General features: G+C 37.6%; 1 protein-coding gene across 1 annotated transcript in view; it reads left to right on the top strand.

Annotated features, from left to right (window-relative positions):
* COQ7 (coenzyme Q7, hydroxylase) overlaps positions 1-23,389 on the top strand; it is a 30,578-nt gene extending 7,189 nt beyond the window's left edge. The window contains exons 3-6 of the mRNA XM_053694306.1: positions 15,464-15,578; positions 18,458-18,597; positions 21,178-21,246; positions 23,075-23,389. Coding sequence (XP_053550281.1) covers positions 15,464-15,578; positions 18,458-18,597; positions 21,178-21,246; positions 23,075-23,152 — 402 coding nt within the window. The 3' untranslated portion in view covers positions 23,153-23,389. The remainder of the gene's footprint in view (positions 1-15,463; positions 15,579-18,457; positions 18,598-21,177; positions 21,247-23,074) is intronic.
* The last annotated feature ends 3,583 nt before the right edge of the window (positions 23,390-26,972 follow it).

The following is a 26,972-nucleotide window of genomic DNA, read 5'->3' as shown; positions in this document are numbered from 1 at the left end:
TATATATATAAATTATACTGGCCTGTAACTTCCTAAAGTCTATTACCTGCACTGGTAATTTTAATTAATAAGAAACCTTAGAGGAATGACTACCCCCTAGACAAAATCACAGAGAGAGATAGTTTGCATCAAATATTTATTACTTCAAAAACCCCTAAAGGGTATGTCCCTAAAATCCCATTATTAGTGATATACAATTATGCATGGTTGTACAACCTTAAACCTAAACTTATACATTCTAAACAAGGTGTAGCATGCTACTCTAGTGACCGGTCACGGAAAACAAAAACTCCCAAGACTGATAATGGGAGAAAATCCTAAGTGCACTTAAAAATCCAGGTTTAAATGTCCCTTGTTCAAGGTTAATAACAATTCCCTGGTGTTCATAGTGTCCTTATAGTATTAATTCCAAAGTGTGAGTTCAGTCAATTGACTACCGTGTCAAATACCCCAAATGTTGGAGGGGACTTCTGTGTAAATAATTTGCAGACTTACTCCTGCGTCCTCTTTCCTCCGACTCATATAACTTTTAGGTAACTGCCAGACAGCATATTTAAGTGTATTCTTTAGCTTAAGTTATTGTGAGTTGTTATCATCATTTTGTGTACACCTTCATAGACACTCCAAGGTCGACTGTGTACTGCTTTGTACCTTAATACAGGCGTCCGGTCCTCTGGGGAGATTTCAGCAAACAACCATACTCACTAACTTAGCTCATTTACAAAGCGTCAGCTGCAGTTCCGTTGGATACTGTGGGGTTAGATCATGGTGTCATCGGTTCCACTCATTCTGAATTCAGCTACGGATACCAGGAGTAGCATGTGCAAACACAGGGGGTTTGATCAGTGTCCCCCAAGTGTTAAAAAAAGACCGCTACGCGCGTTTCACCCTGCACTGTCTGTGCATGGTGATATTTCCCATTTTAGTTTTTGTTCTTTCAGTAGTTTGTTTTTTATAATCCTTAAAACCTCTATATATGTTATTGGTTGCAGGGGAATCTGTTTGTTTTGTTTCTTCTCCATTTTTTGTAGGTATGGAGAAAGTATCTTTCATATCAAAATCCTATTCTGATTCATTAAATACTGCCATTTTTTCTATTTATATATGTGAATTGTTATTTCTGTTAATTTCCAAAATATTCCTTATTTTCGGCCAGGGGGTGTCTTTTCCTACCAAGAATATAGAATTGTGCTATTTGGGTAGAAGGATCCCATTAAAATGGGAAAAAAATTATAAGAAAGACCAACAGCACCAATTCTTATTGTATAATTTACCTACATCACTCTGTTTATTTAATCTCCAGAGTAATGGTGCAGTTAATAGAAACCATAAAAATGAATTCCTCTAAGGTTTCTTATTAATTAAAATTACCAGTTACGGGCCAGTGACTTCCTATTTATTTAATAATTAATTTTTTATGGTTTCTATTAACTGCACCATTACTCTGGAGATTAAATAAACAGTGATGTAGGTAAATTATACAATAAGAATTGGTGCTATTGGTCTTTCTTATTATATGCGCCCCTCTGGTAATACTTACCAGGGAGACCCCCTCTCCTGAGCGTCGTGGACGGAGCTATCCACTGCCCTAATTTACCATAAAAGCCTTAGAGAGACACCACCCTTTCCTCCTCCTAGTTCTGTCCAGCCTGCTAGGTGGACAAGGGCTAGGAGTCCCTCTCCGTTTTATCTTCCTTCTGGGCTAAGAAAAGTAAAAAAATTTCCCTGGCTTACGTGTTGCCTGTTTGTGAGCTGGTAATCCTTCTAGCTGTCAGCGCCATTTGTTGCTGTGGCTGTGGTCACTGGATTGGCGATAGGTAGTAGGAATAACCGCTCCTTACGGTTTCCTTGTAGGGGCCGCCATGTTACTGTGTCGTCATCGGTAAGGGACATCTCGGGAGCCGCGTCTGAGGGCTATTTTCGTGCGCACGCACTAGCCCTTTATAGCCTTGGTGTGGTTTTGAACTGCAGCGTTACTTCTACTATCCCTACAAAGATACTGGTATCATCACACACTTGTTTGAGATCTGACATCTTTGTGTCTGCCTTTCTGGTAAGTACTATGCACTCGTTTTTTTTAAAAACTTAAGGGACACTGAACCCAAATTTTTTCTTTTGTGATTCAGATAGAGCAGCAATTTTAAGCAACTATCTAATTTACTCCTATTATCAATTTTTCTTTATTCTCTTGCTATCTTTTTTTTAAAAAGACGGCATCTAAGTCATTTGCTTGGTTCAGAACCCTGGTTGTTCACCAAAAATGGGCCGGCATCTAAACTTACATTCTTACATTTCAAATAAAGATACCAAGAGAATGAAGAAAATTTGATAATAGGAGTAAATTAGAAAGTTGCTTAAAATTGCATGCTCTGTCTGAATCACAAAAGAGAAAATTTGGGTTCAGTGTCCCTTTAAGCATTTTTTTTCCCTGTAACTATGGGGATTTACTTTATAAGCTTCTTGGGCTTAATATAATTATAATATATGTTCAGCATTGATCATGGAGGATGAGAACGATCCAGGTCAGCTTCAGCCTCAACCTGTTACAGCCCAGGTGGAATCAGGGGCCAACTACAAGGTATGACTTATTCAATATTTATATGTATTTATTTATGTTGTATAGTACATATTATTTATTTATGGCTGGTTAAACTTTTTTCATAGTAATACAGCTCAGCCTATGCCCACCTGTTCCATTTGTGATAATCCCTGCTGGCAGGACAGGAAACTCTAAAGTGTGTATTGGCCAGATTTATGGTGGAAGCTTTTCTCAGACACCTGTGGGTTCTTCGAATAATTTACACAACCTTGATTGTGCCTCTGATGGTGAAGATTTAGAATCTGACCTATGGTGTTTGACACTGCAAATATTTTTGAGTTTATTAAAGGGATTAAGAGTTCCCTGGGCATTGAAAAGTACCATCTGATTGGTTTAATCCAAATTCTGCACCAAACCAGTTATTTCCTGTTTCTGATAATCTGAAGTCCATATACTTAAATGTTTTTTCTAAACCAGATAAACAGTGTGGAGTTCCAGATAAAATATCTAAAAAATTTCCTTTGGCAAGATCCTTGCATAACCAATTTGTTTCTACTCCCAAGATTAATGCTACAATTGCTAGACTTCCAAAAAAGATGATTTTCCCTGTAGATGATGCAGGATCATTTAAAGATGTCATGGATAAAAAATGGAACAAAATTTAAAGATACTTTATCTTCAGCAAGGGGCCTTATTTCATCCTCTGCTTGCTCTATTTTCAATCCTGAAAGCTACTGAAGTGTGGTCTTCCAACCTGTCTAATTCTTTACAAGATTATGAAAATGTTGCATCTTTTACAGATTTTAATATGGTTACTTTCTGCTGCTTATATTTTGGAACTTAATGCAAAGTCTATGACTACTGCTAACCTTGTCAGAAGAGCCCTATGGCTGCGACATTGGGAAGCTGACCCAGGTTCCAAGTTGAATTTACTGAGTCTTCGTTTTGAGGGAGATATGCTGTTCACTAAGCAATTGAAAACTTTAATATCAAAGAGAACAGGAGATAAGACTACTTTTCTCCCACAGGTTTCCAGAGGCCGAAAGGGACCCTCTTTTGTCCACAGGCAGCGTAATATGCATAAAAATTTCAAGGTTTCCTCTAGAAGGGAATTATTTCAGCATCAGGATGGAAGATCTAACTTTCAGTTTAGAGGTAGGGGACTTGGTAAGTCCTTTCCTTCCTTTCAAGCTAAAAAACAATGATGGTGGGCTGTCCCAGACCTTTCCTCTGGTAGGAAGGTTACACAATTTCAGAGTGGTCTCGGCATCAAGTATATCAGACCAATGGGTTCTCAGAATTCTTCAAGACGGATATCATTTGGAGTTCCCAGAGAAAACCAAGTCTTCCTTGCTTAGTAAAAACTCCACTCCCCAGGGATCCTGTGAAACTAAAGGCCATTCTCGAGTTTATCAGCAAACTCTTGTGCAACAGTGTCATTCAACAGATACCAATTCAAGATTACAACAAAGATTTTATTCAGCTCTTTCTCTGGTAAACAGAAATATGGTTTTTGGAGACTGGTTCTGGATCTTCGAGTTCTCAACACCTTTCTCAAGTTTCAGCATTTCAAGATGGAGTCTGTTCTGTCAGTAATCAATCTTATCCCACCAAAAGCCTACCTGCTTTCTGTAGATCTCAAGGATGCATACTTCCATATTCCTATTGCAGAATGGCACAGAAAGTTCCTCTGTTTCATGGTCGGAGACCGCCATTTTCAATTTTCAGCTCTTCCCTTCGGAATATCCACTGCTCCAAGGGTCTTTACAAAGGTGTTAGTCCCTCTTATAGCGGAACTACGTGTCAAAGGGTTATTCATAATCCATTATCTAATCTAGACGATATTCTTCTCCTAGCAAGTTCACAACAACAAGCATTTGCTTACAGGTGTATCCTTCACGACTTCCTTCAGGATCACGGTTGGAACATACATTTTCAAAAGAGCCAGCTTCGACCCTGTCAAAGGCTAGTGTTTCTAGGAGCACAGAAGTGGATTGTGTCTCTTCCATATGTTCAAATCAAAATTTCTTATAAAATATTTCCAGCTGTTCTGCCATGTTAAATACTTCACGGTCCGCCAATGGATGAAGCTGTCTTCAGATGGGCACAACGCCACATTCAGTCTCTCTCAGCAGTCCATGTCCCGGGGATAGAGAATGTCAAGGCAGACTACTTGAGCAAAAGTTGTGATTTGTGGACTTTATGTTACCACATTTGTTATTATTGTATATTAAGCGCATACAAGAACAGAAATTATGCTGACAAGTATTGTGCATCTTTGTACCGTCTAACGTTTGTAGATGCAAAGTACACAGAATCTTATATTGTACTAGAACTGGTTTTGCGGTCACTTACGGTGTTGTTCTAAAGTAACGCCAGGTATACATATAATCCTAAAAGATGCTTCAGTGTAGGATATGCCCTGCTATATGCTTTGTTATATAGCTGCGTCTTAGCTCAGAATGATATTTTATACACAGGATATATTGCTTGTAAGTATATATGCTGCTGAAACACTTTTCACAGCCGTTTACAGTAATGTTCAATAGCTGTAGGATGCTCGGGTTTTGTTAGTGTTTTACTCTACAGAGTATAGTGTATCTCTAAATGGTAGAGCCTCAGTGAAACACCTTACACAACAGCATATAATATATCTAGCTGCAGGACTGAGCCTTGGCTCAGGATAATATAATCTGATTGCAGTAAGGTAACTATAAATCATAGTGTGGTGCTGGAACAATTTTCATAGCAACCTATAGTGCCATATCTAGATTGTATGCTTCTTTGGTACTAAGTTATTTGTTAGGTTAGAGTGTGCGTCTCTCAGGTTTACTGCTTTATACGGTTATACGGTACAAAGATCAGAATATTACAAGCTGAAGCTCATTAGACATACGTATCTAGATACGCTATATATGAAATAACAATAAACGTGGTAATATATTACTTACCAACCCATTTTATTTACTATCGTGCACAATACTTGTCAGCATGATTTCTGTTTTTGTATGCGCTTAATATACAATAATAACAAATATGGTAATATACTGTCCACAAATCACACTACTCTTAACTGGGGCGTTATCATCCAGAGATACATTTATTAGCTGCAGAGTAAAATACTGTACCAAATCAGAGCATTTTATTGCCATAGAAAGCAAGCTATTATAACGACTGCGAAAATTGTTCTAACAGCGCATGTATCAACAAGCAATACAATTTGCACATAACAGATTACTTCTAGCTTAGTCTCATTTATGTAGCAAGATTTATTCTACATATTAGCACTATTTATGACCTCATATGTACTTATTGCCACTTTATAACAAGAATATAAGTATCTGGTCCAGCATAATACTAGAATGTGTGCACGTTATATCAACTAATATTATACTTAGCCAATATCAGAATATTCTGAGCTGAAAGTCAGACTTATAGTGAGGCATATTACACGTTACCGAGGAATCTGTCCACATGCTATAACTGAGTCTAGGCATGCTCAATATGAGAGATCAATAAATGCAGCAATAGACTACACACTGACCATTATAGTTACTATTGTGAATTGTATTTTAGTACCTCACATGATCTTATGTTTGCTTATTCATAAGCAGTATCTGAATGGCTATACAGCATTAGGGGAAGACATTCCACTTGGAATACATACGTTTGAAGGAAATAATTTGAATATATGGAATGTTTATGGGGAGTAGACTCACATGTATATTATTACATTACCAGAGTGAGATTTGCTCAAACAAGTTAATGAACCAGACAAAACCTCTACCCCATACTTAAGTTTATTCCAAGGGCGATAGTATATATTATCGATACCTAATATTCTACTGATGTGAAAGAGTACTGAATAGGCTGACCATATTGCCGCTTTAAGAAGGAACACATATGAAAAATACATATGTGAGGGTTCTTATACAAAACCATTTCTTTAAACAGCCCTGACATATGTATTTTTCATATGTGTCCTTTTTTAAAGCGGCAATATGGTCAGCCTAGTACTGAATTAACCTTCATGTGTTTTAGCACTACATACTACATTAACCTTCATGACTAGTATTTTCTGATAACTCTATCTATGATGAAAGGTTAAGTGTATTTTGGAACTAGTCTCTCCCCTGCCCACAACCTGGCAATATAGATTCTGTTCAATTTGTTACTATATGGAGTAACTGAATTTGGAGGCCTCTTACTCATAATTAACCGCACTGTAGAAATTCCTGTTGATATAATACATCTCAAAGGCATTATCACTTTACTAACCGGAATTGTGTCAACCGGTCTTTAGTTGTTTTTAATGTGTTCACACACTGGGTCCCTATTTTAATATATTGAAATAAAGGTTACATTTTAATGTTCATTATTGTTTTTCTCCTTTCATAAGTCCAGGCTTAGAGTGCCACCTGTGCAGCCTTCCTAGAGGGTCTGTCCATCGCCAGTGTGTTGTACATCTAAAACATAATATCGTATCTAGGACATCTTCTCATCATGGATGATTTCACATAATATCTCTACAGCAACAATCAAGATATTTCATCTGCTGTATTTCCTTCATAATGGTTTTATTCAAAACCTCAGTGCTAGAACTCTTAAAGTTTAAATTTCTGCAATATCTGGTATTAGGGGGGCTCAGGACCCTCTGATAATTCAATTCTTTCAAGCTTTTGCCCATATCCGTCCATCTGTCAAAACACAAATTCCATCCTGGAACCTGCCTTTGGTTTTAGACTCTCTTCTGGAATCTCCCTTTGAACCTTTATGTGAAGTTTCCTTATGGTTTCTCACCTTGAAAAACATTTTTCTAGTGGCCATCACATCGGCCCTTCGAGTATCTGAACTTCAAGCTTTGTCAGTTAAAGACTCTAACGTTATATTTCAAAACAAGTTAGTACTTCGTACTGTTCCTGAATTTCTTCCTAAAGTGGTATCCGACTTTCTTCAACACCAGGATATTGTTCTTCCTTCCTTTTTGCCCTAAAAACTCAGATTCTCAAAGAAAACCATTGTATCGTTTGGATGTGGTCAGATGTCTTCATATTTATGTCTCAATGACTCAAGATATCCGTAAGACTAAAAGGTTATTCATTGTTCCTAAAGGTCCTCGTCAAGGTCAAGCTCCATCACGAACGACAATTTCTCGCGGGATTGTGCAGGCTATTTCAAGGGCCTATAAAGAAAAAAAGGAACAGGTACCTGGTGGGCTTAAAGTGAAGGTCAATTTCAGGCCAATGGGTTACTGAAATGTATTCAATAACATACCCTCATTCTAGTCGCTAACTTTATTTTTCACAAAATGTACTTTTTATAAAAAATTAATTATTAGTATACTTTCTGTTTGCATTGCGACTCCTCCCCTCCACCACTTCCTTATTCAGCATTAGTGACGTAGCGAGCGGTCCCACATGCTTGCTACGTCAGTGAAAAGCTTGTGCACGAGATTTATAAGAAACTGCGCATGCGTATTTGCAACGAAATCGCGCATGCGTGAAAATGTGTGATCGCGTAAGTGATATGTATCCAAATAAGAAGCAGGAAGCTCAATATGCAGGCGTCTTATGAACGAGCCTGATAGCTGTATGACGCTATTGAGGGAGTAACGCATAAGTTATTAGTGACGTTGCGAGAAAGGGGGCTGAACGCCCCGGGGGGGGGGGGAACGGACATTGGAGAATCGAATATCACATTTCTGTCAATCAAAGTAGGCAAGATGGCGGGCGGGTGGACGAAAAAAGAGAAACGGAGCGAAAATAAAAGTTAAAAAATAGAAGGTATGATTAAAATGTAAGATACATGATGAATGAACGTCAAACTCATTTCAGATCAACTGCAGAATGGCGTCACCCGGACTTGACCTTCACTTTAAGGCTCATTCCACAAGGGCTGTATCAACTTCTTGGGTGCTTCAAGCTGACGCTTCTCCTGAAGAAACCTGTCAAGCCGCAGTTTGGAAATCGTTTAGCACTTTTATTTTGCATTATAAGCTGGATGTTCGTCAGTCAGCTGCTCCCAAATTTGGCGAAAGATATTATCTTCTGTTGTTACGGAATAAATATTTATATTTTCTGCAGTATTTATGTGGATTTTGCATTTATTTCCCACCCTTTCTTTTATTATTGCTCTGTATTCTCTCACTGGTATTATCAGGGGGGCCAAGATAGTTGGAAATTAATAACAACAAAATATAAGCAATTTCTATATCTTAGCCCATATCCTGGGTAATACTTACCAGGATCCCTCCCTTTGTCTGGTTCACCTGTTTTGGCTGCACATCTCTAGGAGGAGGAAGGGGCGGTGTCTCTCTAAGGCTGTTATGGTAAATGAGGGGAATGGACGAGTATGGACCAAGATATAGAAATTGCTTATATTTTGTTGTTCATTTTATTTTTATATATATAAAAAAAAATTGTTGGGGTACTCACTGAGTACCCCCACCTCTGCCAACTCATAGCAGGTAATATTTGTAATCATCATTTAAATACACTAGTTTTCATAAGAGGGGGCTGCAAAATTCATCAAACAATGTAAATAATGTTGTCCCTTTTGCTTTTCTCAAAGTTACTGAGCTGAATTTATCAATCAATGAGTACCGGCACCTTTTCTTTTACAAAAAAAGCACGTTATAATATATATATATATATATATATATATATATATATATATATATATATATATATATATATATATATATACATACTGTACATACATGCATACTGTACATACTGTACATGCATACATACTATACATACATACTGTACATGCATACATACTGTACATACATACTGTACATGCATACATACTGTACATACATACTGTACATACATGCATACTGTACATACATGCATACATACTATACATACATACTGTACATACATACATACTGTACATACATACTGTACATGCATACATACTATACATGTATACTGTACATGCATGCTGTACATACATGCATACTGTACATGCATGCATACTGTACATACTGTACATTATTACTGTACATACATACATACTGTACATTATTACTGTACATACTGTACATACATGCATACTGTACATACATGCATACTGTACATGCATACTGTACATGCATACTGTACATACATACATACTGTACATGCATACATACTGTACATTAATACTGTACATACATACATACTGTGCATACATACATACTGTACATGCATACTGTACATTAATACTGTGCATACATACATACTGTGCATACTGTACATTAATACTGTACATACATACATACTGTACATACATACATACTGTGCATACATACATACTGTAAAGAAAGAACAACACGGAAGGGGCGCCAATGGTGCAGATCAATGGGGGTTTCTGAAGATGTACCAGTATACAATGATAACAGGGTACTCACAATAGATGAGGGCATTCAATTATGCCAGTAGAGACGGGCTGGATTTTGGCAGCAATCCAGCTGGCTGAACAAATAGGCAGCTCTCTATCAGTATCCAGACGGAGACAAGCTAAAGAAGTGAAACAAAGTACAGAGGCGCCAATGGTGCAGATCAATGGTGGTATAAGGCACAATAACACCCCAATATACACAGGATACTCACATGTAGTGAAGGCAATCAATCTTGCCCATAGAGACAGGCTGGATTTCACAGCAGTCCAGCTAGCTGTTCCAAGGTGTGGTAGCAGATGGGTGGGTGTTAGAGTATTGGTACTCTATAGTAGCATAGCAGCAGGAAGTGGTAGTTATAACACTATATTTTTTTTTAACACTGAGATGAGTGGTATTGTTATATATTTTTTATACTTTTTAAATAAATTTACTTTTTATTAAATCCACTCTAAGTGTTATAACTACCACTTCCTGCTGCTATGCTACTATAGAGTACCAATACTCTAACACCCACCCATCTGCTACCACACCTTGGAACAGCTAGCTGGACTGCTGTGAAATCCAGCCTGTCTCTATGGGCAAGATTGATTGCCTTCACTACATGTGAGTATCCTGTGCATATTGGGGTGTTATTGTGCCTTATACCACCATTGATCTGCACCATTGGCGCCTCTGTACTTTGTTTCACTTTTTTACATACATACTGTGCATACATACGTACATACATACTGTACGTACATACATACTGTACATACATACAATCTCAAGGTGTTTCGTGACCTTCTGATGAAGAATATTCTGTTTCCAACAGGTAATAATGTTGTTACCGCTAGATAGTTACAAAGTAATCTAAGCCATAGTTGTTGTTGTGAAACCCTGTTGTTTCATTTCATCACAATTTCATTGTAAAGGGCCGTGCACTGCTTTTTAAAGGGACATGAAATACACATTTTTTCTTTAATGATTCAGACAGAGCAAGGGATTTTAAACAACTTTCCAATTTACTTCTGTTATCTCATTTGTTTTGTTCTCTTGTTATCCTTTGTTGCAAATGCTACCTAGGTAGGTTCAGGAGCTGCTGATTGGTGGCTGCACATATATGCCTCATCTTATTGGCTCACCCAATGCATTCAACTAGTTCCCAGTATTGCTTCTTCTTCAACAAAGGATACCAAGAGATAAAAAAAGTAGATTGGGAAAGTTGTTTACAACTGTATGATCTATCTGAATCATAAAATAAATATTTTGGGTTTCATATCCCTTTTAAAGGGTATTCATATTTGATTTTTTTTCTTTTTCAAGATTAAAGAATTGCGTGCAGTCATAACCACTGCTGTGTCTCAGTTACACGTCACTAAAACATCAACCCCAAATAATGATCAAAGAAAAATCCCTCAGCATAGCTCTTCTGGATGCCCCCACTGCTGCATAGTGTTTTTCTTCATCAAATAGTTAAGCCAATTATATAGGTATTGACCACACCATTGAATTGAAGCCTAAATCTGGATGTCTGCCGAGCTTACTAAAGCAGACCTCTTGCACATGTACATATCATTAACCTATCGTCACACAGATATATGTAATATGTCTGCTCTGGGAACAGATTGTGGGCGGGCTGTATGGGGAAGGGCGCGCTGTATAGGCAGGCAGGGACAGGCTGTATAGGCAGGCAGGGTCGGGCTGTATGGGGAAGGGCGCGCTGTATAGGCAGGGGCGAGCTGTATGGGGCAGGGCGCGCTGTATTGGCAGGCAGGGACAGGCTGTATAGGCAGGCAGGGGCGGGCTGTATGGGGAAGGGCGCGCTGTATAGGCAGGCAGAGACAGGCTGTATAGGCAGGCAGGCAGGGGCGGGCTGTATGGGGAAGGGCGGGCTGTATAGGCAGGCTGTGCAGGCAGGCAGGGGCGGGCTGTATGGGGAAGGGCGCGCTGTATAGGCAGGGGCGAGCTGTATGGGGCAGGGCGCGCTGTATAGGCAGGGGCGAGCTGTATGGGGCAGGGCGCGCTGTATAGGCAGGGATGGGCAGCAGCCTTCTTATGGTCTGTACTGCACTCTGCAAAACTAAAAGCAGAAACTGCTTTGTGGTGGGGGAGGCTGTTAAGGATTTAACAGGGTGACATAAGAATCTAGTAAGCTATAGAAGAATTGAAGAAAATAAGTTTTATTTCAAAACAATATGCATATTTATTAAATGCAATATAAATGCTTATACGCACTATTTTTTGCCAAGTTTAATGCCACTTTATTGTAATTCCAGCCCACTGTAAAATCCTGCACTAACCCTCTGCTCACATGCTGTTACAAATGTGACAGAACAAATGGATCACTCACTATATCCCAATCCATTCAAAATACACTTCTAGCAGTTTTTTTTAAGTTTTCCATTTTTCTTCAACTTTGATCTTGAAAACCAATTAATTTTTTATTTTTTTAGTGCCTTTTGCACATGCTTTTGTGCAAAAAAAAAGTGTGTTTGGTTTTATTCTCCTAAGCCAGCAGGTTTGCAGCAAGTTATAGAATTTGGCCTATCCAGGGAGCATGGGACAAAGCATAATTTGTATACACCAAACCATATCTTGTGTTGTGTTTTTAAAGGGACATTAAACACCTCAAGATATTAATATAAATTGTTTAAAGGATTAGTAAAGTATGTTTAATTTTTTTTTTTTTTAAAGCAAACGATCAATTGTGTTTTTTCTATATGTGATTCTACTTACTATTTTTTTTTTTAAAACAAAGTTTAGATCAGGTAATAAAAGTATAATAATTTTTTTCTTCTTACGTCCCTTTTTGTCCAGCCCCCTACAAAGGGCGGTCTAGAAATCTCTTCTTCACACATAAATTAGCTTCCCTAATTATCATATTAAAACGCGTGCGCATTTAAAAGCATTTTGACACGCATGGGCAATGCGCTAATTGAAGACTTTTGCCAGGTCTTGTCGCAAATTGTACGCATGCGCAATCTTAGAACTCCGTTTCCTGTCATTGCTATGCTAATCTTGACTGCAGTCACGTGACAGCTAGATCACTTTCGTAAGAGATTGTATTAGAGAAAATAAAATGCACATGCGTATACTTTGGGCACATCAGAGAGCATGCGTTAGACACAATCCCTGTACCCGGAACTGCAGGGAAGAGAGAACCCAGGTTGCCCACCGTGATTGGCTAATGCAAATTAGCCTCACGGTGGGTTTGGGACTGCAATAGCTTCTGAATGGCAAATAAAGCGCAGCTCAAGGTATTTGGAGAAATGTATAATTATATTTAAAGTTTATAATAACGAACAGAAAATGTCTGACCTTACTATCCCTTTAATGACGTAGTAAAATAACTTTGCAAAAAAATGACGTTATTTATTTTGTTCTCCTTTCCTGTAATTTTGATTCTGAATATTGTGGGCTTTTCAATTCATGTTAAACATAAAAGTGCAGAAACAGCTATATCCCACACAGTCATTGATTGCACACTCTAGTAAGCCATTTATAACCATTCCTAATTGGCCTCAGCAGAAAAGGTATAACCTAAGTTACAATATTTTTTTATTTATTTTTTTACAATATTTACACAAATATTTTTAAAAATACATGTACAAATTATTATTAGGCTAATCTTTTAATACAACATTCAAGCAATGATTTATTTAGTGTTTAATGTCCCTTTAATCAAGGGTGAGGAATTTGGATGTTTACATATTTGCGTACAATAAAGATTATTTTCACATTTTTACTAATATGCCTGTGTGCTGGGTTTGTATGATTTTTACAGTTATTTATTGAACCAATTGGAGAGGGATTATTAACCCCAGCACCTAGAATATTTATATATTTTTGATTAATTTAATTCTTAATATAGGAGGCGACACTCCTATTTGTTAGACAAGACCAGGCGTGTTTCATGTCTCCTTAATATATACAATATTTTTGGTTAAATAAAAAGTTTAAAATATTGTTGAAACAATTCATTTAAATTATGGAGCTTTTTCTTATATGCAAACATCAGAATGTTCACTTATGATTGCGGTGAAGTGTTTGGATCTTTAAAAATGTTAAAGGGACACTGTACCCAAATTTTTTCTTTTGTAATTCAGAAAGAGCATGCGATTTTAAGCAACTTTCTAATTTACTCCTATTATCAATTTTTCTTAGTTCTCTTGCTATATTTATTTGAAAATGAAGGCATCTAAGCTTTTTTTGGTTTCAGTACTCTGGACAGCACTTTTTTATTGGTGGATGAATGTATCCACCAATCAGCACGGACAACCCAGGTTGTTCACCAAAAATGGGCCAGCATCTAAACTTACATTCTTGCATTTCAAATAAAGATACCAAGAGAATGAAGAACATTTGATAATAGGAGTAAATTACAAAGTTGCTTAAAATTTCATGCTCAATCTGAATCACAAAATATTTTTTTTGGGTACAGTGTCCCTTTAATTATAAAAATAATAAAAGTTTGATTAAATTATTAATTGCCTACATCATTAATTGTTAGAGATGGTCAAATGGAAAAAAAAAACCTTCAGTCCCTACTTAGACAAACATCATCAGGTTGAATTAAAGGTACAGTAAGCATCGCCCGATTTTGAAAAAGAAACTAAAAATCTCCCAAACTGCCACACGAATTCCAATGCATTAGAATTGGCTACATTGGTTCTAAAATCACTTCTCTGTAGAGAATGTCTTACACAAAACTACCAGTAGGGGCCCCCCACGTCTTACAGATAATATTGAATATGATTGTGTATGTGAGTAATGGTTCTGGGGTTGGTAAAATGAGTGCTTAGTAAAACTGTACGATGCTCTTGAGACACTGCATTCTCTTGTGCTGTGGAAGAATAACAGGACATAGTAATTTGTGTTTACTGTGTTGTATTAAACAAAACAGAATTTAAAGCAAATTTGTATTATGACAGTTAACACCAACATTGGTTTTGTTTAAAAAGATAGATCACGCCTTTACTACCCATTCCCCAGCTTTGCACGACCAACATTGTTCTACTAATATACTTTATTACCTTTTAATCCTCAACATTTCTACCTGTCACCACAGACTCTTATCACATGCTATTATATTAGCTTTTCACAACAAGAGACTGCTAATTCATGTGGGCCATATAGATAAAATTGTGCTCACGCCCGTGGGTTGTGAATGACACTGCACTAATTGGCTAAAATGCAAGTCAATAGATGATAGTCATGTGATCAGGGGGCAGTCTACAGAGGCTTAGATACAAGGTAAGCACAGATGTTAAAAGTGTATTAATATAACAGTGTTGGTTATGCAAAATTAAGGGATTATCTATTTTTTTTTTTTTAACAATTTTGGAGATGACTGTCTCTTTAAGTTTGACAGATATTTTGAAATGCAGCTGAGAAAATTATTATAATGATCTAATTGAGAGCAGGACCCTCATATGCTTCTATCGTCTGTATACCAATATTTTATCTTTCTCGTATCACTCTGCGTAGTTACATTACAAATAAATATTAAAACAATTTGTTTCTCACCTGTCACATTTCAATATATCTTTCTGTTACAGCATATGTGGAATCAAGAAAAAGATCACTTGAAAAAATTCAATGAATTAATGGTAGCTCACAGAGTTCGCCCTACCGTTCTGTTGCCATTTTGGAATGTTGCCGGTTTTGTATTGGGTAAGTTTGCACCAAAGCTATGGCTGACACAAGTATTACAGGGAGTGCAGAATTATTAGGCAAATGAGTATTTTGACCACATCATCCTCTTTATGCATGTTGTCTTACTCCAAGCTGTATAGGCTCGAAAGCCTACTACCAATTAAGCATATTAGGTTATGTGCATCTCTGTAATGAGAAGGGGTGTGGTCTAATGACATCAACACCCTATATCAGGTGTGCATAATTATTAGGCAACTTCCTTTCCTTTGGCAAAATGGGTCAAAAGAAGGACTTGACAGGCTCAGAAAAGTCAAAAATAGTGAGATATCTTGCAGAGGGATGCAGCACTCTTAAAATTGCAAAGCTTCTGAAGCGTGATCATCGAACAATCAAGCGTTTCATTCAAAATAGTCAACAGGGTCGCAAGAAGCGTGTGGAAAAACCAAGGCGCAAAATAACTGCCCATGAACTAAGAAAAGTCAAGCGTGCAGCTGCCAAGATGCCACTTGCCACCAGTTTGGCCATATTTCAGAGCTGCAACATCACTGGAGTGCCCAAAAGCACAAGGTGTGCAATACTCAGAGACATGGCCAAGGTAAGAAAGGCTGAAAGACGACCACCACTGAACAAGACACACAAGCTGAAACGTCAAGACTGGGCCAAGAAATATCTCAAGACTGATTTTTCTAAGGTTTTATGGACTGATGAAATGAGAGTGAGTCTTGATGGGCCAGATGGATGGGCCCGTGGCTGGATTGGTAAAGGGAAGAGAGCTCCAGTCCGACTCAGACACCAGCAAGGTGGAGGTGGAGTACTGGTTTGGGCTGGTATCATCAAAGATGAGCTTGTGGGGCCTTTTCGGGTTGAGGATGGAGTCAAGCTCAACTCCCAGTCCTACTGCCAGTTTCTGGAAGACACCTTCTTCAAGCAGTGGTACAGGAAGAAGTCTGCATCCTTCAAGAAAAACATGATTTTCATGCAGGACAATGCTCCATCACACGCGTCCAAGTACTCCACAGCGTGGCTGGCAAGAAAGGGTATAAAAGAAGAAAATCTAATGACATGGCCTCCTTGTTCACCTGATCTGAACCCCATTGAGAACCTGTGGTCCATCATCAAATGTGAGATTTACAAGGAGGGAAAACAGTACACCTCTCTGAACAGTGTCTGGGAGGCTGTGGTTGCTGCTGCACGCAATGTTGATGGTGAACAGATAAAAACACTGACAGAATCCATGGATGGCAGGCTTTTGAGTGTCCTTGCAAAGAAAGGTGGCTATATTGGTCACTGATTTGTTTTTGAATGTCAGAAATGTATATTTGTGAATGTTGAGATGTTATATTGGTTTCACTGGTAAAAATAAATAATAGAAATGGGTATATATTTGTTTTTTGTTAAGTTGCCTAATAATTATGCACAGTAATAGTCACCTGCACACACAGATATCCCCCTAAAATAGCTAAAACTAAAAACAAACTAAAAACTACTTCCAAAACTATTCAGCTTTGATATTAATGAGTTTTTTGGGTTCATTGAGAACATGGTTGTTGTTCAATAATAAAATTAATCCTCAAAAATACAACTTGCCTAATAATTCTGCACTCCCTGTAAACGGTACAAAGACAAGCAAATAGCTTGTCTTGTGGGAAGAAGAGGTTTACTAATTATAAATTGTTAAATTAGGTTAGTCAACCCTTACAAATGTATAATTAGAGAGGAAGCTTTTAAAAATAGAATTTAATAAGCCCTTTAAAATGTAATATTAAAGGGATACTAAACCCATTTTTTTTAAATAGATAGAGCAGGCAATTTTAAGCAACTTTCTAATTTACTTCTATTATCAGCAAGCGCTACCCAGGGTCTGAACCAAAAATGGGCCAACTCCTAAACTTAGATTCTTGCTTTTTCAAATAAAGATAGCAAGAGAATGAAGAAAAATCGATAATAGGAGTAAATTAGAAATTTGTTTAACATTGCATGCTCTATCTGAATCATGAAAGAAAAAATGTCTGTTTAGTATCCCTTTTAAAGGGACAGTCAAGTCAAAATTAAATTTTCATGATTCAGACAGGGCATGCAATTTTAAACAACTTTCCAATTAACTTTTATTATCAAATGTGCTTTGTTCTCTTGGTATTGTTTGTTAAAAGCTAAACCTAGGTAGGCACATGCTAATTTCTAAGCCCTTGAAGGCCGCCTCTTATCTCAGTGCCTTCTGACAGTTTTTCACAGCTAGAGAGTGCTAGTTCATGTCTGTCATTTAGGTAACATTGTGCTCACTCCCGTGGAGTTATTTGAGTCAGCACTGATTGGCTAAAATGCAAGTCTGTCAAAAGAACTGAAATAAGGGAGCAGTCTGCAGAGGCTTATTGATGGTAAATCCTAGCGTTTGTGAAATGCTAGAATTTACTATTGGAACAAATAAAGGGAACTTTCATTCATGAAGTATAAAATACTTAAAGGGACAGTCTAGTCAAAATTAAACGTGTATATATTGTATTATTTGCTTTGTTCCCTTGGTGGTATTTTTGAAAAGCTAAACCTAGTTAGGCTCAAACTGATTTCTAAACTGTTGAAAACCGCCTCTTAGCTCAGAGCATTTTGAAAGTTTTTCACAGTTAGACAGTGCTAGTTCATGTGCGTCATATAGATAACATTGTGCTCACTCCCCTGGAGTTATTTAGGAGTCTGCACTGATTGGCTAAACTGCATGTCTGTCAAAAGCACTGAGATAAGGAGGCAGTCTGCAGAGGCTCAGATACAAGGTAATCACAGAGGTTAAACATATATTTATATAACTGTGTTGGTTATGCAAAACTGGGGAATGGGTAATACAGGGATTATCTATCTTTTTAAACAATAACAATTTTCAAGTATACTGTCCCTTTAATTGCCAGGTGCTGGGACGGCTCTGCTTGGGAAGAAAGGTGCAATGGCTTGTACAGTTGCGGTGGAGGCGACCATATCTGAACATTATAACAATCAGATCAGAAGTCTTATGGAGAGAGACCCTGAAAAGCACAGAGATTTACTGCAGGTATGTTACGTGCCAGTGTAAAAAATACATTTGCATTAGGTATATGCAATCAAATACTTTGTGGGATCTGAATGTGGAAGTAATAAGCCGCTCGCTCTCTTCGGATATTTTCGTAGCCGGATCGATTCTTGTAAAAGATCCCCACTCTAAGATATGTGCAAATCCAGATCTTAGAGGAATAAATCCAGCTATGAAAATATCCTAAGGGAAAGAGCGGCTTCTTACTTCCTACTTCATCCTCACAAAGGATCCGAATCCACACATCTAATTTATATTGACATTTTAAAATAGCAAAGAATTACAAGCCATTAGATAGTATAATGTCCATCAGAATATGAGCAATACATATGTGCCAGTATTTCCAAGAAGACGAGCAATATTATGTGAAATTCAAAATTAAACTTTCATGGTTCAGAAAGAACTGTTATCAAATTTATTTTTTTTGGTACCCTTTGTCGAAAAGCATACCTATGGAGACTCAGGAACAGAAATCCAATACTGGGAGCCAACTGGTGATTGGTGGATACACACATGCCTCTTGTCACTGGCTCATCAAATGTGTTCAGCTATCTCCCAGTAATGTATTGCTGCTCTGGAGATGACTTAAACTGTGTGCTTAACTCCTTTTGTAGGGCTTAATGAGAGCAATTCCGGATTTGGAGAGTTGTGCCTGTATTAGTTTTCATAATTATAAAGTCTTTATTTGCAGCTATGTATCTAAAATGGTGCAATTGGGTAACTCTTATTGGGTATGACATAACTGCCCAAATCCTTAGAACTGACCAACAAAGGTAGATGTTAAAAGTAGACAACCCATGGTATTGATCTTGGCAACGTTTTTGCATTTCATGCCACCAGTTGTCAAATACGATAATATAAAAAAACAATTACTTTTTCATAAACTTTGTGTTTCTCACTGAAATTATATACACACAACACACAAAAACAATAGATTACCTTTTAATAAAGCTCTTTCTGATATAAAGTAGCCACTTCTGTAGGTGAAAGCAGCAATCTATAGGTGGAAATATTTTTTAAAAAATGTATTTCACCAAACTTTCTAAAGCTACTACAGATGAATGCTTAAAATGGCCACTGTCTGGGGCTTTTTGGCACTAAATTTAGTTGAGTCTTGCAACACACAAATATCTGTGCAAATCCAGATATTTTTGTGTTGCACTTTTACTTTAATAAATCTGGCACCGAAATGAGCCGAAAGCCGCATTCAGGGCTAATTTAGGGAAACTCCTTTTTGTACATCTGTAGTAGCTTTAGAAAGTATGGCAAAAAAAAAAATATTAGTTACACTAAATCAATGCTAGATAGAAAGAAAAGATTAGTCTGAGAATAAAAAGTAGATGTATTTTAAAAAATTTAATTAGCTGTTTAAATAGTGACAAAATAAGTGTAAAGTTTTAGTGTCTATAAAACACTGGGAGCTGCCATGTTGTAACTTAGTTTACCTTCTCTGCTGTGGCCAATTAGATACAGTTATAAATAGGTCACTAGAGAGTGCAGCCAATGGCTGTGTAGAATATAACAGTGCTCTGCACTTCCATTTCTAACAGAAACTGAAAAGCTCACAATTTAAGAATGGAATTACAGGAAAAGGGGACAAAATAAATAATGAAAGTTTATTGTAGCATTTTTATATATGTATTATTGATCATTTTATATTACCATCTCAAAGTGTTTAATCTCCCTTTAAGCTTCTTCTGGAATGCACATTGATCCTGGGTGGGTCTGATACTAAACAGGTTCTTTCAGAGCTACATGCTTGGGTTGTAAGGTGACCGTCTGCTTTTCTTCCGCTAAATACTGGTTTGCGTAGATGCATGCCGTACGTATCTGGAAATGTATGGCAGCTCTGTAGAGAGGAAACCTAAACGTCCCATATGATCAATACAGGTAGCATTATGATGGTATATTATCTTACAGGAAATTATGGTTTAAAAACAAGGATTCATTTTCCCTATTCCTCTTTACTCTTTTAGCTCTCCTCCTTTGCAACACATTGTTTTCCTTTTAGCTTATTATGATCTTCTCTATACATCTCATACTTTTGGGTCCTTGTATGGTGTAGTTTTGTATCACTTACCTTGCTAAAGATATGTTTATTTAACCCTTTCCTGCCAGGGCTTATTTGTCTACATTGGAACAAAGTTTCTATGTAAACAAATAAGTACAAATTAAATCACGCGATCGTTCATTTAATTGCGTGATTTCAATGATGGGATCGGGTCGAGGGGGAGTGCCTATAACGCTAGTCACGCCCTCCAGCCCACAATCTCAGTAAGAAAGCTGTTATGACTTCACTACAGCCAAACTGCTAGGGCATTCCATGCTGTCCTAACTGTGCTAAAGTCCAACGCATTTAGGATGGCATGGAACGTCCTAACGGCGGGATGGAGTTGAAATGTATTTATTTAGAAGTAAAAAAAAATTGTTTTGAATAACAGAATTTTTATGCGGCCCCTGAGTGAAAAATATGGCAACCCCAGTTAAAAAGAGCTTTGTAGTATTCCCTCTGCTATTGCTTGAGCTGTACCTACTCACGGACATTGCATATCATTTTTGCAGACTATAAAGACATTCAGAGATGAAGAACTTGATCATCATGATATCGGGCTGGAACATGACGCCGAATTGGTAAGGCAATTTATATACTTTTATATCAAAGCCATAAGTCAGTTCTACCTTGTAGACTTATGCGCAGAACCGATCACATGGTCCCTCACAACGCATAGGAGACGTTTTCCTATTTTATACTTGTGCTGTATTAATTGTTTAGTCTTAAGGGACATGAAATCCAAAATTTGTCCTTTCAAGATTTAGATAGAACATAAACTTTCAAATGCACTTAATTCTCTTGGTATCCTTTGTTGAAGGCGCAGCAGTGCACTATTGGGAGTTAGCTGAACACATTGGGGGACATAAAATAGCATTAATAAGATGTGCTAGACAATTTTTAGTATTGCAGTATTGTTTGATTGAACGATGTGACTAAATTCAGCTCTGGAGTGACAATATGCTACTGATGCTGAGCTGAACACAGTTGGTGGTTGGCGCATGTTTGGCTCTGCTGATTGGTTCAGTGACCACTGGCGCCTTGGCAGTCTGGAGCTGAACATAGTTCTCTGCTAGCAATATTGCACTCATATATTAACACAAGCGTCTAAGAGGACCTTTCATAGGAAAACTAGTGTCTCCTGAGCAATAACAAAGCAGCAGCATTCACTTTATTTTATCTTTAAGATACACAGCGTTTCGGATTTCTATCCTTAATCAGGTCTCCCCCATAATAGCGCTGACCTTGGCTTATGTGCTTCTTCTGAAAAATAAACAGCAAAACTACATTATTTCTTTTTGAATAAACATCAAAATGTATGCATGGGATGACCCGTATGGATGCATATTGTTTGCAAATACACTTAGGGCTAGATTTATCAAGCCCTTTTCACCACTTTGACTGCAGGTTTGCACAAGCGAACCTGAAGTCACGATTTATCAAACAGCGGTCATCAGACTGCTGCTTCCCTACCCTGTTCTCCACCTCTTAGGGGGAGAATTTCAATCTGCCTGGTCGGGAAGAGACTGGGGAGATTGACAGCTCCTGTCCATGCGTGATTGGCTGTGCGCTAGCAGGTGGTGGGGTTGCACACGAGCGCAAAGAAACACTTGTGTGCAATGTTAAATGCGGGCAGCAAACTGCTGCCCACCAGAGTAGAGCTCAGGTAGACAGGGGCGGATATGTACTCCCCTTTCTGCCATGGATTGATAAATTGAGCTCTTACAATCACACAGCGGATGTTTATGAATCTATATGTGTATGTATAACATAATATTGTTACAAACACTGCTGCCATATAGTGCGCAAGAGACATGCATGTTATCTCAGTATGCTATCATGGAATGGAGTTAGGTTTTTATTAACAAAGAATGGGCCAGCAGATTATATAATTAAAGCAACACGTAAGTCAAAATTAAAGGAACATTAACGTCAAAATTAAACTATCATGATTCAGATAGAACATTCAATTTCTAAACAACTTTCAAATTGTACTTATATTATCAAAATTGCTTTGTTCGCTTGGTATCCTTTGCTGAAAAGTAAATCTAGGTAGGTTCATAATCATAAGAACTCAGGAGCGTGCACGTGTCTTTAGTACTCTATGGCAGCAATGTTTTGCCACATTGTAGCAATGTTATAATTTGTTGCAAGCACGAAGTGCTTTTGCATTGTCTTAATATTATGCATTTGCTGATTATGAAATTCTACAGTATTTAATTTTAATTGTCCTAACAAAATCGGCTATCTTTTTTTTTTATTATTATTTTCTTGACTTAAATATATAGAGATGTTCAAATGAATCCGTTATTAAAAGCTGACTCACTATTATTTGAAGCAGTTGGCGGTTTACATGATATTGCATAGCAAGCTGCTAATCTCATTTTCATTTCTACGTCTTCTCTGCAGGCTCCAGCCTATTCCCTGCTAAAGAACGTTATACAAGTCGGATGTCGTGCAGCTGTGTTTTTATCTGAGCGTGTGTGATAGAATCTTTTATTCATGGATCCAGGCTAATTATGAAGAGAGACTCTAGTGAGGATTACGTGACTCTTACAGAATGAAGCCTTTTTTCCTAGAGCACTTAAGCATTTTTTTATATACCAAGCATAAAGGTTTTCTATTTTACAGTCGCTTGCTGGGAGATGTATTATATTGTACAAGTATTCTCTGAAGTGTTTCTACCATATGTGGATTAATCATAAAACAAATGACTTTATATAAGCGTTTAAAGTTCATATTTCCATTTGCCTTATCACTATCAAAATAGTTTTCTTTAGATTGATATATACTGTATGTATGTATGTGTGTGTGTGTATATGTGTATATATATGTATGTATGTGTGTATATATATATATATATATATATATATATATATATATATATATATATATATATATAAAGTCCAAGCTACAGTGTTGCCCTCCAATGGTCGTCCGCCTGGGTGCATAAATGTAGTAAATATTCCGCAAAACAAATGCACTCTCAGGACTTTTAGTTGAAGAAAATTCACAAATTTAATGGAACGCTTTCGGGGAGAACTTCCCCTTCATCATCAATTTATCTCTCATAATTTATGTAAGAACTTACCTGATAAATAAATGTCTTTCAATGTGGCAAGAGTCCACAAGCTGTTACTGATGGGATATACATTCCTATCAGGAGGAGGCAGAGTTTCCTAAACCTCAAATGAATATAAATACCCCTCCCACCTCACACATACCTCAGTATAACGCATAGCCAAGTTGGTGTGAGGTGTTTAAGGAGCAAAAGCATATAAAAAGAGGAGCAGGAAAAAAGAAGTGCTTTTAAACAAAAAAAAATCTTAACCAAAAACAATGGGTGTGCCTTGTGGACTCTCGCCACCATGAAAGAAATTAATTTATCAGGTAAGTTTTTACATAAATTTTGTTCTCTTTCATATAGGTGGCGAGAGTCCACAAGCTGTTACTGATGGGATATAAAATGTGGAAGTCCACGAGTAACAATAAAGGGAGGTATAAAATAAAAAACGCTATTTTTGCTTAGAAATATATTTCAAATTTTAACAGTCTTTTTAAACCATAAAAAACTCAAAACAATAGGCACCAGAATCAAACTGAGACAGCTGCCTACCAAAAGCTGCTTCTGAAGAGGCAAAAACATCAAAATGGTAACATTTAGTAAATGTATGCAAAGAAGACGAAGTGGCCGCTTTGCAGATTTGATTGACTGATGCTTCATTCTTGAAGGCCCAAGATGTGGCAAATGATCTTGTAGAATGAGCTGCAATTCTCTGAGGCGGAGACTGGCCTGCCTCCAAATAAGCTTTGTGAATTAAAAGCTTCAACCAAGAGGCTAAAGAAACGGCAGAGGCTTTCAGACCTTTTCTAGAACCAGAAAAAAGAACAAACAGACTAGATGTCTGTCTGAAATCCTTAGTAGCATCTACATAGTATTTCATAGCTCTAACAACACCCAAAGAGTGTAAAGATATTTCAGTATATAGTAATAGCATTTTTAGAATTAGGACACAAAGAAGGTACAATAATTCCCCTATTAATGTTATTAGAATTAACAACCTTAGGTAAAAAATTTAAAAGAGGTCCACAAAACAGCTTTTTATTGATGAAAATTCAGATAAGGAGACTCACAAGAGAGAGCAGACAATTTTAGAGACTCTTCTAGCTGAAGAGATAGCCAAGAGAAACAACACATCCCAAGAAAGTAGTTTAATATCCAAAGAATGCATAGGCTCAAAAGGAGGAGCCTTTAGAATCTTCAATACCAGATAGGGCTAGATTTATGAAAGGCTATGCGAACTCTGTATGTGCTTCGTCTGTTACTGCGCCCCAGCTCACCTCCGGAGAAGCGCACATGTGCGCCTGAATTCATAAAAAAAATAGACGTAACTTTTCGCAGGCGAGCTGGGGCGTAATAATGATAAATTTTGCCTGTCAGTAAAAGCATTTACTCCCTATTTGTCACAGTACATCCCTATAAATATTTACGCCGCCCACAGCTATATATATATATATATATATATATATATATATATATATATATATATATATATATATTATATATATATATAGAACCAGGATGAGCACTCTCACTTAAAACTTCAGCAGCCAGGGTGCTAGTGGGTAATAGGTATATGTAGCAAGAAACTTGCACTCACTGGACTTTTTTCAAAACACCAAAATTTAATGTTGAACAACAACCATGTTCTCAATGAACCCAAAAAACTCATTAATATCAAAGCTGAATATTTTTGGAAGTAGTTTTTAGTTTGTTTTTAGTTTTAGCTATTTTAGGGGGATATCTGTGTGTGCAGGTGACTATTACTGTGCATAATTATTAGGCAACTTAACAAAAAACAAATATATACCCATTTCAATTATTTATTTTTACCAGTGAAACCAATATAACATCTCAACATTCACAAATATACATTTCTGACATTCAAAAACAAAACAAAAACAAATCAGTGACCAATATAGCCACCTTTCTTTGCAAGGACACTCAAAAGCCTGCCATCCATGGATTCTGTCAGTGTTTTGATCTGTTCACCATCAACATTGCGTGCAGCAGCAACCACAGCCTCCCAGACACTGTTCAGAGAGGTGTACTGTTTTCCCTCCTTGTAAATCTCACATTTGATGATGGACCACAGGTTCTCAATGGGGTTCAGATCAGGTGAACAAGGAGGCCATGTCATTAGATTTTCTTCTTTTATACCCTTTCTTGCCAGCCACGCTGTGGAGTACTTGGACGCGTGTGATGGAGCATTGTCCTGCATGAAAATCATGTTTTTCTTGAAGGATGCAGACTTCTTCCTGTACCACTGCTTGAAGAAGGTGTCTTCCAGAAACTGGCAGTAGGACTGGGAGTTGAGCTTGACTCCATCCTCAACCCGAAAAGGCCCCACAAGCTCATCTTTGATGATACCAGTACTCCACCTCCACCTTGCTGGCGTCTGAGTCGGACTGGAGCTCTCTGCCCTTTACCAATCCAGCCACGGGCCCATCCATCTGGCCCATCAAGACTCACTCTCATTTCATCAGTCCATAAAACCTTAGAAAAATCAGTCTTGAGATATTTCTTGGCCCAGTCTTGACGTTTCAGCTTGTGTGTCTTGTTCAGTGGTGGTCGTCTTTCAGCCTTTCTTACCTTGGCCATGTCTCTGAGTATTGCACACCTTGTGCTTTTGGGCACTCCAGTGATGTTGCAGCTCTGAAATATGGCCAAACTGGTGGCAAGTGGCATCTTGGCAGCTGCACGCTTGACTTTTCTCAGTTCATGGGCAGTTATTTTGCGCCTTGGTTTTTCCACACGCTTCTTGCGACCCTGTTGACTATTTTGAATGAAACGCTTGATTGTTCGATGATCACGCTTCAGAAGCTTTGCAATTTTAAGAGTGCTGCATCCCTCTGCAAGATATCTCACTATTTTTGACTTTTCTGAGCCTGTCAAGTCCTTCTTTTGACCCATTTTGCCAAAGGAAAGGAAGTTGCCTAATAATTATGCACACCTGATATAGGGTGTTGATGTCATTAGACCACACCCCTTCTCATTACAGAGATGCACATCACCTAATATGCTTAATTGGTAGTAGGCTTTCGAGCCTATACAGCTTGGAGTAAGACAACATGCATAAAGAGGATGATGTGGTCAAAATACTCATTTGCCTAATAATTCTGCACTCCCTGTATATATATATATATATAAAAAACTGTTGGTACCATATGCGCCTGTGGAAGTGCAAATTTCTGGCAATAACAGTCTCTTCTTGGCGCTGAGCCTTTGAATAGTTTAGTTAAAAGA

Source organism: Bombina bombina, chromosome 11 (genome assembly GCF_027579735.1).
Source record: "Bombina bombina isolate aBomBom1 chromosome 11, aBomBom1.pri, whole genome shotgun sequence".
NCBI lineage: Eukaryota > Metazoa > Chordata > Amphibia > Anura > Bombinatoridae > Bombina > Bombina bombina.
The sequence above is the reverse complement of the archived record's forward strand: the minus strand, read 5'-3'. Positions and strand labels throughout refer to the sequence as shown.